The sequence below is a fragment of the Mirounga leonina genome, unplaced genomic scaffold (assembly GCF_011800145.1).
Source record: "Mirounga leonina isolate KUSES-001 unplaced genomic scaffold, KU_Mleo_1.0 Mir_97, whole genome shotgun sequence".
Taxonomy (NCBI): Eukaryota; Metazoa; Chordata; class Mammalia; order Carnivora; family Phocidae; genus Mirounga; species Mirounga leonina.
This window is the reverse complement of record NW_023270889.1, coordinates 2,711,974-2,726,929: the sequence shown is the minus strand read 5'-3', so window position 1 is coordinate 2,726,929 and position 14,956 is coordinate 2,711,974. Positions and strand designations below refer to the sequence as shown.

The following is a 14,956-nucleotide window of genomic DNA, read 5'->3' as shown; positions in this document are numbered from 1 at the left end:
TTAAAAAAAAAAAAACTGATGTTACTAAAATAGTAACATGTTTTATTTTCTTGCTTTTAACAGACAAAGACGACGAGCTGAGAAAGAGCTGCAAGAAAAAAGATCAGAGAAACTAAAGAGAAAACCAAGTGTGGCTTTCCAACCAGAGGGTTCCCTTGTGAATGATAATGATTCAGAAATAGTTATGAAACCCAAGGTACAGAAACACAACTATACATGCCTCCCTGGTCTGCATGTACACAGAGATGGGAATGTCTTTGTGGTTTATCTAGTCTTCTGATTGCTGGAAGCTTCTGATTTGACCAGGAGAAATCTTTACATCATCAAGTACATAAGCCCTGCTGCATTCCTCCATGGAATAGTGGACATATAGTTGCAAAGCAAATTTTTGATTTACCTGCCTTTGTGCCTTTTTTTATATTTGAAATCACTCCTTGCTTTTTTCTGTGACATCTTAATGCATGTCATATATGTTCTTTGGTTTGCTCCTATTAAGTAGTTTGACCTCTTTTAGATGCCTCCAGCATTTCCCACACACAGATTTATTAAGTAACCTATATATTGAAATCAGATCTTTTCAAACATTCCTTCTGACTATTTACCTATTTTTGCAACAAATTAAATAAACACTAACAGTTTTGTTTACAAGGATTTTTTAAAAGCACACTTCAGTAAGCCTCAAGAGCGTGCCTGGAGGCATTTAGTAACATTGGTGAGTCTGTGAGCAGTTTTGATAGGGTGGGGGCACTATTTGAGTGTTAAAGCTGCACACTGTAATTTAGTAACTGCATTAAATTAGTAATGTTCCTTTTTATTGCTTGGTTTGTGAGTTTTGTGAACTTCTTTGTGGAGTTACTTTGATAGAATAAATATTTCTCAAATGGATTCAAGCCTATACATAAACATTCAGCAATCCTCTTAGCTATTGAATTTTTTTTTCAAAATAATGAATGTCTTTGAGTTACAATCATGATTGATCATTTGGGGATTCATTTAGGAGCAACAAGAACATCCTGGTTCCCAGCCTTTGGATGACTTCGATATTCCTTTTGGTATGTATAAGCATGATTAATGCAGTGTCTCAGTTCAAAGTTGAAATCCACTTTTAGAATTGTGTGTGTAAAAATGAGACTAAATTATTTTCATTTTATCTTTGACAAATGGAATGTGTGTGTGTGTGTGTGTGTGTGTTTTGATGTGTTATCTGGTAGAGCAGTGGTTGAAACTATGGCCCACAGGCCAGATCCAGACATGCCTGTTTTTATAAATCAAAATTTTTAAGGATTTATTTATTTATTAGAGAGAGAGAGAGAAAACATGAGTGGGGGAGGGGCAGAGACAGAGGGAGAGAGGGAGAATCTCAAGCCAACTGCCCTCTGAGTGTGGAGCCTGACATGGTGCTTGGTCTCATGACCCTGAGGCTACGACCTGAGCCGAAACTAAGAGTCAGAGGCTTAATGACTGCACACCCAGCTGCCCCTTTGTAAGTCGAGTTTTACTGAAACAGAGCTATGCCCTTTTTTTTTTTTTTTAAGATTTTATTTGAGAGAGAGAGAGCACATGAGAGGGGGGAGGGTCAGAGGGAGAAGCAGACTCCCTGCTGAGCAGGGAGCCCGATGCGGGACTCTATCCAGGGACTCCAGGATCATGACCTGAGACGAAGGCAGTCGCTTAACCAACTGAGCCACCCAGGCACCCCCAGAGCTATGCCCATGTATTTACACATTGCTTTCGACAGATTTTATACTGCAGCAGGGCTCACTTGTTGCAAGAGGAACCGTACAATCTGCAGAGCCTAGAATATTTTCTGGCCCTTTACAGAAAAAATTTGCTGATCCCTATAGTAGAACAGCACAATTAATTAGAATCTCAAATAAGATACTGATATATAAGGCCTAAAAGGAAATTATGGAAACATGCCTGTTGAATTCTTCATAAAAAATACATGCACATTAAAGTAAGGAATCAGTTCAGAAAAGAGTACTTGTTTATAAGATAGGAAATTCTTTTCTTTCTCTAGTTGGTCAGTTGATTTCTTGCTACCAAATGCATGTGTTCCCCAAGACTTTCTCCTCAGTGATTTTCGTACACATATACACAAACATTCACTCTCATGGCTTCAGCTCTTAAATTGTTTTGATGACACTCAAATATACATCTGCCCTCTCTCATCTTTCTTTTTTACTTTCATCTTAGGTTTAACATGTCCAAATTTTATTTTATTTTATTTTTTTTTAAAGATTTTATCTATTCGTTTGAGAGAGAGGGAGTAAGCATGAGCAGCAGGGAGGGGGGCCAGAGGGGCAGAGGCAGAGGGAGAAGCAGACTCCCCATTGAGCAACGGTCGAGGGGCTCAATCCCAGGATCCCGGGATCATGACCTGAGCCGATGGCAGCTACTTAAACGACTGAGCCCAGGCATCTGCTACATGTCCAGATTTTATTTATTTTTTTAAGATTTTATTTATTTGAGAGAGAGAGAGAGCACATGAGAGGGGGGAGGGTCAGAGGGAGAAGCAGACTCCCCGCTGAGCAGGGAGCCCGATGCGGGCCTCTATCCTGGGACTCCAGGATCATGACCTGAGCTGAAGGCAGTTGCTTAACCAACTGAGCCAACCAGGTGCCCCCATGTCCAGATTTTAAACTGACATCTTGCTATTAGTGATATCACTATTCTCTTGACTGGTCAAGATTTTTTTTTTTTTTTAAAGATTTTATTTATTTATTTGACAGAGAGAGAGCAAGAGCAGGAACACAAGCAGGGGGAGTGGGAGAGGGAGAAACAGGCCTCCCGCCGAGCAGGGAGCCCGATGCGGGGCTCGATCCCAGGACCCTGGGATCATGACCTGAACCGAAGGCAGACGCTTAATGACTGAGCCACCCAGGCGCCTCTTGACTGGTCAAGATTTTTACCTTGAAAGTCACCCTTGCTTTATCCCTCATGTTTGAGCTTTGTTACCCCTTCCTTCACTTATTCCTTGACCTGGTCCTCTCTCCCTCCCTTTCCTTTCTTTCTTTCTTTTTTTTTTTTTTAAAGATTTTATTTATTTATTTGAGAGAAAGAGTGAATGAGAGAGACCATAAGCCAGGGTGGGGGGTGGAGAGGCAGAGGGAGAAGCAGACTCCCTACCAAGCAGGGAGCCCAATGCGGGGCTGATCCCAGGACCCTGGGATCATGACCTGAGCTGATGGCAGATGCTTAACCAACTGAGCCACCCAGGTGCCCCCTCCCTCCCTTACTTGATACCATTGCCCTGCATCAAGCCTCTGTATGCCTAAACTAAGCAGTTTTTTCCCTAACTGACCTGCTTAGCTTCTCTCTCTAAGCTTCCTAACCCATCTGGTGTTCTTTCCCACTCACTTGTCTTAAAACCACTTTCTTTTTCATTCTCAACAGTGTTTTCTTTTGTTTTGCTTTGTGAAGGTAATACATGTTCACTGGAGAAAATTTAGAAAATACAAATAGGGAATAGGAAGAATATTAAACTCTTCCACCCCCAAAAAAAACTCCCATAATTTTTCTGTCTAGAGATAGCCAGTGTTAATATTCTTCCAAGGTTTATTTTTTAAATATCTCCACTCATATATATCTATAAATAACATGTATTTATATGTACTTATATAAATTAATATTTTATTATTTATTTAATATATATTTAATATCAAATTAAAGATTAAACATTTAATAATTATATATTAATAAATATATGCTTAATATAAATTTGCATATTATTTATTATATATATATAAAGAATACCTCCTCTACTTGTTTATAACTTACTTGTTTTTACATACTAGTGATAAGGTAAGTATCTTCCCATATCACTAGATATTCTTCTACAATGTCATTTTTAATTACTGCATAGTACTCCAGTGGATGTGTATTGTATCATTTCAAACAACAATAATTCTCCAATTCTCTGACACCAGTTCAATTCTGACAATAACCTGGAGTTAACACAGATCCCACAGATGAATGGCTCAGTCCCCATACACCTGCACTTTTGCCCAGTCTACTACACATTCACGGATTCTCATGACTCACCCTCCAGGTTCACTAATTTGCTACAGTGATTCCAGAACTCAGAGAAGTGCTTTACTTCTGATTACAGTTTTGTTTATAAGGGATACAATTCAGGAATAGCCAAATGGAAGAGATGCATAAAGGCACAGAGTTTTCACACCCTCTCTGGGACTCCCCTTGCTCATCAATGGAGAAGGCCCCTTAGCCTCATTGTTTCAGGATTTTTATTGACATTTCATTATATAGGCATGGTTGATTACATCATTAGCCATTGGTGATTGAACTACATCTCCAGCGGCTCTCCCTTCCACAGAGGTAGGGGTGGGGTGAGGCTGATCATGTGGTTTGTTCCTCTGGTGACCAGCACCTATCCTGAAGCTATCTAGGGGCAAAAGTCAAGAGTCACCTCATTAGCATAAACTCAGATATGATCAAAAGGGGCACATCATGAATAACGACAGGAAATTACTCAGGAAATTCCAAAGATTTAAGGAACTCAAACCCTTAGAACCAAGGATGAAGGCCAAATATATATTTTTTTATTATACTATAATGTGCCATAATTGATAATCTCTTGTGCGACTTAGTTGTCCTGGATGATCTCTCAGGAAAATCCACATCTAAACCCAAACTCCCAGAATAGACTTTGGACTTGGATTCTACTTGCTGCCGAACTTTTTCACTTGGGTGGAAATCACCTCAAGTGCCGCATGTGCAGTCCAAATTTGTTGTCCCTCCTCCAGCAGCTGGTTTGTTCTCCTCATTCTCCATCTCCATTGGTGTCACTCAACCCCAGAACATAGGTTATCTGAATTCTGCCTTCCCCCACCTTCTCATCTAATCAATACCCAGGTCTTGTCTGTTTTACCTCCTTTGTAATTTGTAAATTTATCATCTCTCCTCCATTTTTCACCATTACTGGAGGTACTGATCTGAACTGTTTACAGCAGCCTCATCCGTCTGAAGCCACTAGAATCTGCTTTCCATACCCTGGCTGGGGGGGTTTTTCTAGAATATCAATCTGACCATATCATTTTCATGTTTAACATTTTCTACTGGATCTTCATCAGGCAGAACATCTATGTTTCTAGCCTAGACATACAGAATCCTCCACAATTTTGCTTTTTATTTCACTGAGCTGCCTTTGAGAGTTAACATAGGCAGCACCTCATTCAGAAAGTCCATTTCGATAACATCTTGGCACCTCATACCTTACTTCCCTTGAGTTAGGTACTCTGGTTTTGGACTCCAGGTAAAATGTTGGCTTCTGAGTGATTGCTTTCATGTTTTGTTGTTATATTTAAGAAATGCTACAAGATGATATTAATACTTCAGCTGGATTGCACTTCATGGCCTCTGTGAGAAAGAAAGCTGTAGAATGTCAGGATGCAAGTACAAATACAGACCCAGGTAAAATGCTATTTTACCTTACTTAATTTTTAAAATTCACATATTTTTGCAACATTTAATATATCTAGACTTTTTCTTCAAAACAATGATTTAACATGAATTTTAAGTTAAGTGATAGTAGTTACTCATTCCAGGTTCTTATCCTCAATCCTGGTATGTACTTCACAAATTTTAAACTTAAAATTAAATTTTAAATTGGATTTATGATAATTAAAGCATAATAGAAATTTTTGTTCAAAATACCATGGACTACATCCTCAATCAGTAGAAATAATATTTTGAATTTGGGTTCTCTATGCCATTAATTGCCTTCACTGGGATTTCATGCCTAAGACCGAGAAGCCTGGAGCTATGTATGGCTGGCGAAGTTGAGTTAGGAAGAGGACTAGATTGGGTTGGTGTGGGAAGGGCATATGTAACTGTGTCCAAGAACAGAGGAAATAAAAGTTGAAGGAACTATTATTTGGAATTTTGCCTGACGAACTTCCTCATTCATGTAAGTGCTCTGACCTTTGTGTTGTAGAAATTCTTTTCTATGATATTTAAGAAACAGTTGCTTTTAACTGTGTTCAGAACTGTGTTCAAGTGCTTTTTTAAACCTCTAATTTTATATTATTTTAAAATAGTATTTATTGATATGGTTTCAAAATAATATATGATCTTTATAGAATATTTGGATAATGTAGCAAAGCTATGAAGAAGATGAAATTAACTATAATCATACCACTTAGAAGTAATATTTTTTAAAAAGATTTTGGGGGGGCAGAGAGAGAGGAACTCAAGCAGACCCTGTGCTAAGTGTGGAGCCCAGTGTGGAGCTTGATCCCACAACCCCGAGATCACAACCCAAGCCAAAACCAAGAGTTGGACACTTAACCAGCAGGCGCCCTAGAAGTAACATTTTGATGATTTTTCTTTCAGTCTTTTGCACATTTTACATAGTTTGATATAGTATACATTACAGGTGTCCTGCCTCACTATCTGAACTTTAATCTTCCAAATATTATTGCTATCTTCCCTGAGAATTTAACCCTTCATGGGTCCCAGTGTTTGTTTTTTGCCTGGCTACGTTTGGACACTCTCCAGTTAGACTATCTCTTTAACATATTATTTCATTATTTATTTACATAGTATAGTTTATACATATATAGTGTGTGTGTATGTGTATATATATATGTATATAGCATATACATTGTGGTATATACTTACATTATAGTATAGTGTTTATTTATATTATACTATATGTTTACTTACATTATAGTATATGTTTACAGTAGAGTATCAGTATTCTATCTGATATGGTCTGTATTATTACATATGCACACAAACTAATGGGTTAAATGAATGCTAATTAAGAAGTGATGTTTAAAATGCTTTATATTTAATAATCCTTGATGCATAGTTATTTAGATGTTTAAGAATTATTTAATGTTTGGGAGTATTGGATGGGCTGGGCTGGGACACCTTTTTTTCCCCCATTTAAAAAGTCTCTTGGTATCTGTGCAGCACATTTGTAAGAATGGATTGGATTTGGATAACAGAATTTACCTATATTTTGCATCCTTTGCTTTTCACTTTGATTTCTGCTTATGCCATACATTGCCGCATGTCATCAAAAAGTACTTTGTAAGCATATTCCTTCTTCCAGCTGTGCCATAAAATATTTACCTAATTCTTTATTGTTGAGTGCATTAGGTGGTTTCCAGTATTTTCTTCTATAAATAATGTTTCAGTGAGTATCTTCTCACATATGAGCCTTTGTTTTGGTTATCACTGTGATTTACCTAATTCTTTTATCTTTACCCATCTAATAAGTCATAAAAAGGCATCTCACTATTCAGTTTTTGTTTCTATCTGAATGAGGTTGACGTTTTTTGTTGCAAATGGTGCATATGCATTTGAGAAACATTCTTATAAGAGAAAGCCTTTAAGAAAGCCTTGGAAGTAATTTACTGCTAGATAGTCTTCTAGAATTGGCAGCCTGCTTGTTAGAAGTCTGTTATCATCCAGGTGATCAGGCCCAGGATGAATAATAATAAAATCAGAAATATCATTAATTTCTAAAATTAAATTCTTAATTTTTAAAAGTCAATTAACTACCTTTAATATATATATCTAGAAATCTGCATTCATATATTTAATTTTTTCTGTTTGTGAAATTTTTTCTGTTTTCTTTTTTTGCCTCAAATCTTCGAAATCATTACAAGATAAAAAAGCTACTTCTCAAGAAGTTGTTTCTGAATGTTGTAAAAATCAACAAATCATTTCTTCCATATCAGATGTGCTTTTTTTCTTTTTTTCCTGAGCATAACATTACTAGTTAAAGACTATGTTTTTGTGATGCCAAAACAAGAGTTACCACCATCCATAAAAAAGCAATAAAACCCATCAATTGATTCAATAGAGATAGAAAGATAATTTAAATATTTTCACTTTCCTTTTTCTAAAGTTTTTGGGTTGTCATATGGTTTAAATTCAATCCTTGGTAACAGGTTTCCAGTATTCAATATAACAAGAAGTTATATTTTACATATGAAATTTGAAAGTAATGTTCTATTAAAAATAAGATGCTAGGAAGTAAAACTAGAGTCCTAGGACAAAAAGCACAGAGTTAGACCATTTGCTGACCTATTGTGACAGGCTTCTTTGTTGTACTTTTGAATAAGAAGCTAATGACTTTTGTAAAATTTAGATGTTAAACACTTTTTAAGTGGTAAAATTTAGCCATGGGCTCTGTGAATATACTGGAAAGTACTGAATACTGAGTTGTGCCATTTTATTTTATTTTATTTTGTTTTATTTTGTCTTATCTCATCTCATCTTATCTTAGAGATGAGTGTACCCCAAGCAGCGGGATGGGGAGGGGCAGAGGGTGGGGGAGATAGAGAATCTTAAGCAGGCTCCATGCCCAGCGTGGAGCCTGACTTGGGGCTTGACCTAATGACCCTGAGATCATGAGCAGAAATCAAAAGTCAGATGCTTAACCAACTAAGCCACCCAGGCACCCCTGAATTGTGCCCTTTTAATGGATGTAAATTATATCTCAATAAAGCTGTTAAAACAAATGAATAATAAGAAAAAGTGTTGACAGTAAAAAAACAAATTAGTTATAGGTTAATTTCCTAAACAGGTTTTTTGGTAATCTCCTAAACAAACATGACTTAATATATCTGAAATGGAAATAGGAAATTACAACATTTTCTCTTCTCTTTCTTTCTTTCTTTCTTTCTTTCTTTCTTTCTTTCTTTCTTTCTTTCTTTCTTTCTTTCTTTCTCTCTCTCTTTCTTTCTCTCTCTCTCTTTCTCTCTCTCCTTCCTTCCTTCCCTTCTTTCTTCTCCATGCCCAGTATGGAGCCCAACATGAGGCTTGAGCTCACAACCCTGAGACTAAGACCTGAGCTGAAATCAAGAGTCAGTATATGTGCTGCCGAAGCGAGCACTGAAATTAAGAGTCAGACACTTAACTGACTGAGCCACCCAGGAAATTACAGCATTTTCTTCACATGACTTAGATACTTTATTATCCTTGTGAATCATTCATATAATCATTCAATAATCAGTCTCTATTCAACTATGAATTACTCTAGAGTAAATTGCCTTTAGAATAGAATAGAATTTATTTATATCTGTGAAACTTCTATTTAGATTTTTTTTAAGATTTTATTTTTAAGTAATCTCTTCACCCAAAGTGGGGCCCAAAGTGGGACCCAAACTCAGAACCCCGAGATCAAGAGCCATATACTCCACTGACTGAGCTAGCTAGGCGCCCCCTACTTAGATTTATAACAAAAAAAATTTTATGTTGTTTGCTGCTAACTTGTTATAATGCTAATGACTCAGAGCTATTTACAGATTTTTTTTTATATTCCTGATTTTCTTTTCTTAAGTTTCAGAACATGAACCTTCGAATGTTCCTCAAATGTTGGCTTCTGATGTATGTCTAAATCTCAAACTTCCCAATGAAATATCAGAGAAACCTTTGTCACCTTCACCGTCTGATCTGGTACTAAATTTGGTATTGCTATTCAGAGGTTATAATAATACATTTGCTAAAATTTATTATGATTACCTGCATTATTTAATTGTATAGATGAAATGAGCCTAAATTGGCATTCTATGTAGCTTTGTTGGAAAGATAAAAAAAAATAAGATTTCAATATTATGCCCCAAAGTATTGTAAACTAAGACCATAACACATACTTCCTGCAGTTTTCCCTAAGTTAGACTCATATAAGCTCTTCTTGCCTTTAGAATTAAATCTCTCTTTTTTCCTTTTTTAACAAGGCCAAAGGGTGCAGACTGGCCCTACAGAGTAAAAAGAATGTAACCCTCTTTGATTTTATGTGTTTTGGTTCAGGTTGGACACACTTACATAAATGTGATTGACATTAAAGCTGATGATCTACCGGAATTGCCTGTCAAAGAAGAGCCTTCAAATGATACTATTATCAAACAGCCAAGTGATCATCTGGAGGCCCCATCTTCTGCAGCGTTACATTATATGGCAGCTTCAGTTACAAATGCTGTTCCCCTGCACAGTTTTAAGAGTGAAGGTAATAATTTTTTCCTACTTTTTAAGTAGATTAAAAACATTTGAAAAATTCTTTAATATAGCATTGTTACCCCTTCTTAAGTCTCTTAGCTCTTCTCCTGCAAACCCGCTATACTTTTGGATGTTTATATTCACATTTAGAAATGTTCTTTTGGCAGGGGAGGGCAGAGGGTGAGGGAGAGAGAATCTCAAGGAGACTCCATTCCCAGTGCAGAGCCTGATGTGGGGCTCTATCTCATGACCCTGAGATCATGACCTGAGCTAAAATCAAGAGTTGGAGGCTTAACTGAATGAGCCACCTGGGCGCCCCTAGAAATGTTCTGTTAATCTTCTAACTACCTTGTTTAGAAGGTTAGAAAATCAATCTTTGTATGCTTTTCATATTCTTGATAGAGTCTGCCAATTCCACTATGGATTTATTTTTTAAACCTGCGGAAGTGTCTCCATCCTGTCTGGCTGGAAGAAGCTGGAGAGCAGGCAGTACAGAGGTGAAGGAGCCTGGGGTCACCCCACCTATACCATCAGAAATACAGCAGGCCAGAGGTGAATGCCCTAAATATATAACATGACTCTCCCCCTTCCCTAAATTACTGATATATAGAAACAAGTTATAAAACTTGGTAATTGCAAAAGAAACCAGGAAAAGGCTTTTCCCTTGCTAAGGAGAGAGGGCTCAGATAGGTAAATGAGGTAGAGTCATGGTTCCAAAGTCATGGTTCCATTATTTTGCAAGGAGACTACAGATCTGTTTGTACAGATGTCTTTTCTTAATTAAGGAGCTAAAAATAAATATCCTATGGGATGTTATGAGTGCTTTGGTGTTAAAAAGGAATTCTCCTATTTAAAAAGGTGGGAGATTCTAGAATAGCACATAGAATATACACAGGTATTTAGCCAACAGTAAAATATTATTAGTAAAATAATATAGTTATAGTTATAAATTAGGTTGCATTATTGTAAAATATTTGCAAGATTTAGAAGAATATTTCTCCAAAACCTAAAGTTATTACATCCTATGAATGATTACTCTTTTTTTATTTAGTTAATTAATTAATTAATTAATTTAAAGATTTTATTTATTTATTTGAGAGAGAGAGAGCATGAGGGGGGGAGGGTCAGAGGGAGAAGCAGACTCCCTGCCGAGCAGAGAGCCCGATGCGGGAGGACTTGATCCTGGGACTCCAGGATCATGACCTGAGCTGAAGGCAGTTGCTTAACCAACTGAGCCACCCAGGCACCCATGATTAATCTTTTTTTAAAAGATTTTATTTATTCATTTGATACAGAGAGAGCATGAGGAGGGGGAGAGGGAGAGGGAGAAGCAGACTCCCCGCTGAGCCAGGAGCCCAACTCGGGGCTCGATCCCAGGATCTGGAGATCATGACCTGAGCCGAAGGCAGACACTTAACCACCTAGGCGCCCCTGATTAGATTCATCTTTTTTTTTTTTTTTTTTAATTTATTATTTTTTTTTTCTGATTAGATTCATCTTAATATGCCATCAGACTTCCTGCAGCAGAAAGCCAGTCTGTCTTCTGGGTTCCACAGCTGCTAGGAGGAGTGCACCCAGCCTTGTGGTTGTTAGATGCTTGGGGGCACAGTCCAGCCCTGCCTGCTAATTGTGTATCAACAGTGGGCACTCAGGAGATGTGAGGAGTAAGAAAGGGATGGGTGGCCGGGAAACCTCACGTTAGGATGTGTCAGGGCATGTCTGTTACAGCTGTGTATACCAGTAAGTGCTAGTATGTCAGATTTTGAAGCCTTGGCCCATTCTCTCTCCTGTCATGGGGCTGTTTGGTGTATAGGTATTGAAGGGAGAATGTATGAAACTAACAGTCTTTTAGGCTGGGGAAGTGTGTGGGAAATGAAAAGAGCTTGACTTCTAGATTCAAGTAGAACAGACCTGGTTTTTGGTCCCAGCTCTATCCCTTCATAGTTTGGATACTTTTTGCAAGTAAATTAAATTTATCTGATACTTACTTATATCTCTGTGGGATACAACCTCATTGGGTTATCATGTGGGTTACATCTAGCCAATGCCTGTGGGCTCCCTGGGGCTTCTGGGTGGTGCAGTCAGTTGAGCATCTGACTCTTGGTTTCGGCTCAGGTTGTGATCTCAGGGTCATGGGATTGAGCCCTTTGTGGGGCTCTGCACTCAGCGCAGAGTCTGCTTAAGACTCTCTCTCTCTTCCTCTCCCTCCATCCCTGCCCCCCCATGCTCTCTCTCTTGCTCTCTCTCTCTCTCTCTCTAAAATAAATAAATAAATCTTTAAAAAATATGCCTGTGGGCTAGTTTCCCTTCATTTCACACCAGTCAACTTTTGAAATTCTGCCAAACTGGAACCAGACGCATCTCTTTGTTACCCCTGAATATCCTTGGCCAGCATTTCAAATGACCACGAGCTACAGGTTAATTTCTTTCATCAGTCAGATCAAGTCTATTCAGCCTTTTGGAAGATCCTTCTCTGGGGAGACTGGCTACAAAAATGTATCGGTGGACCCTTCTACTCTTATTAAAGAGAACAACTTTAAAATGCCAATTTAAAAGGATGTGTTTTATATTTTGAAAATATTCCATCATGGTATTTACATAATACACCTTAAAGATTCAGAACCTAGTTACATAATAGAGTTGAATGGATTTGTATTATAGGAAAAGGCTGGGAGGAGGGACAGGGTCCCTAGGTATTTAAAACAAAAGCAAAGCAAATGATAAATTCCTACTTTTAGTGCTACTTGCTCACCATTTTGAATGACAGTAGTTCCCTATTTTAGAAACTATCTCCAGTAGGAATGCTTTCAGCTATTAATAGCAAGCAGAGCTTTGCTGGCCAGAGAGAATTTTTCAGGGTCAATGGAGCTCAGTATTTAACCCTCTAGGTGATTTTTCCTATTAGTCAGTGGGAGTGGAACAGATTCTCTAAAGAGAGGGAAGCTAGTTTCATTATGTCTGTAGGCCATTCTGGATTTTGAGCATGTCCAGCTCTTTTGCTGTATTTTCTACTCGAAGTTTGTATACAAAATTCTTTCCTGAGAGTGACTAAGGGAGACACTTTAAGCTGCTGAAAACAGGAAGGATAGATGGTAAAGTACTCTGAGAGTCAAGCTGGAGAAGGTCAAGCCAGGCATTCCTGACAGGCTCGGTCACTAGAGCATGTGACTCTTAATCTTGGGGTTGTGAGTTTGAGCCCCATGTTGGGTGTAGAGATTACTTAAAAAAAAAAAAAAAAAAAAAAAAGCCGGGCGCCTGGGTGGCTCAGTTGGTTAAGCGACTGCCTTCGGCTCAGGTCATGATCCTGGAGTCTCGGGGTCGAGTCCCACATCGGGCTCCCTGCTCCGCGGGGAGCCTGCTTCTCCCTCTGACCCTCCCCCGTCTCATGTGCTCTCTGTCTCTCTCATTCTCTGTCTCAGATAAATAAATAAAATCTTTAAAAAAAAAAAAAAAAGGCCAAAATGGGTAGTGGAAAGTGACACAACGGCCATTGCCTGCATTGCAGTTTGCCATTATCCTCTCATGGGAAGCCTCACACTGGCCTGGGGCTGAATCACTTGTTTAGGGATTCACATTTTTCAGAGTATTTTGTTGCATAATTTAGTCTTCACAAAACCTCTGTAAGTTAGGTAGGTCAGGCATCATAATCCTCATTTGACCAGCTATTCAATAAACACTAAGTCAGGGGCCAGATATCAGGGCTCAAGAAGAGCGTAATACCAGGCTCTCTGCTGGGTGCTCACCTAGAGGAGGAAAGGAAGGTAGAGAAGCAGAAGGTTACGATACAGCTTGGGAAGTGCTGTCAAGGTGGTCTGGATGAGATTCTTGGGAAATACAGCATCTACTCCATCTCTAGGGGGGACGGAGACGTTTAGGAGAGACACCTCAGTGGAATCTTAAAGGGAAGCAGGACTTAGTGAGACTGAGAGACTAGATTGTGCAGTGACGTAGAGGTTTGATGGAGACTGCAGAGGCTGAGAGAATTAAAGTTTGCTTGGAGGCAGTGGAGTGGTTTTGTTTAAGACGTAGCAAGAGATGAGCTGGAGAGGGAGACAGAGGAAGGACTGAATGGCATTGTCCTCATACTGAGGCATTTGGATTTTTAAGATGAAGGAATTAGAGAAACACTGAAGAATTTGAGGTGGGAAAGGAACAATATCACATTTATGTTTTAAAGGATCTGTGTGGAAGGTGAACTAAATAGGGGTAAAATAAATTAGAGATAGAGATGCTATTTGGGGTCCATCTATTGTGAAAGCTTCAGCTAAGCAATGGTAGTAGAAATGGAGGTTTTGGTTGCTAACCATCAATATTTGGTGTTACTTTGGATCTGAAGGAAAGAGAAGAACCTTGAATGACTCTCAGGCCTCTGACTTAGGAACGTGGGTGAATGATAATGCTACTCACTGAACTGGAGAATCAGGAAGAGGGAGCAAGTTGGAGGGGCAGAGCTAGGAGTTTCAATTGATAGGCTTTTGGGACAACCTAAATGAGATATCCAGGACATAGGTGGATTTAAGGGCTGGAGCACATGAAGATGTCATGTGAATTTGAGAGTCACCTGTGCACCAGTGATATCAGCCAGGGAGAGTGCGTAGAGTGAGACGTGAGCTGGGACGGGCACCCTGGAAGTACTGATGGGTCAGAGGGGTGGGTGGCAGAAGAGAAGAACAAGAAGACAACGAAGAAGGAAGAGCAATAGAGGGAGGAGGAGACCCAGAAGCCGGAAAAATAACACATTTAAAAAAGAAGTGTTTCAAATTTGGGACAAGAATCAATTGAGTTTAAGAGTAGGGAGAATCATTGGCTTTGATACTGGTCTTGGGAGGTTTAATGTTAGCCTGACATCCCATGTAGAGTTGGTGGTGGCCCATAGTGGGCCTAGCTTTTACAGTGTGACACTGTTGGTTTTCAAGTCGAGTTTTAAAAAGTCAAAAATAGGGGCACCTGGGTGGCTCAGTCAGTTAAGTGTCCAACTCTT

General features: G+C 38.7%; 1 protein-coding gene across 1 annotated transcript in view; it reads left to right on the top strand.

Annotated features, from left to right (window-relative positions):
* The window catches only part of LOC118006533 (ciliogenesis and planar polarity effector 1-like), a 145,687-nt gene that overhangs the window by 94,741 nt on the left and 35,990 nt on the right, over positions 1-14,956 (top strand). Inside the window, 5 exon segments of the mRNA XM_034999214.1 lie at positions 64-196; positions 998-1,052; positions 5,329-5,433; positions 9,326-9,435; positions 9,790-9,985. Coding sequence (XP_034855105.1) covers positions 64-196; positions 998-1,052; positions 5,329-5,433; positions 9,326-9,435; positions 9,790-9,985 — 599 coding nt within the window.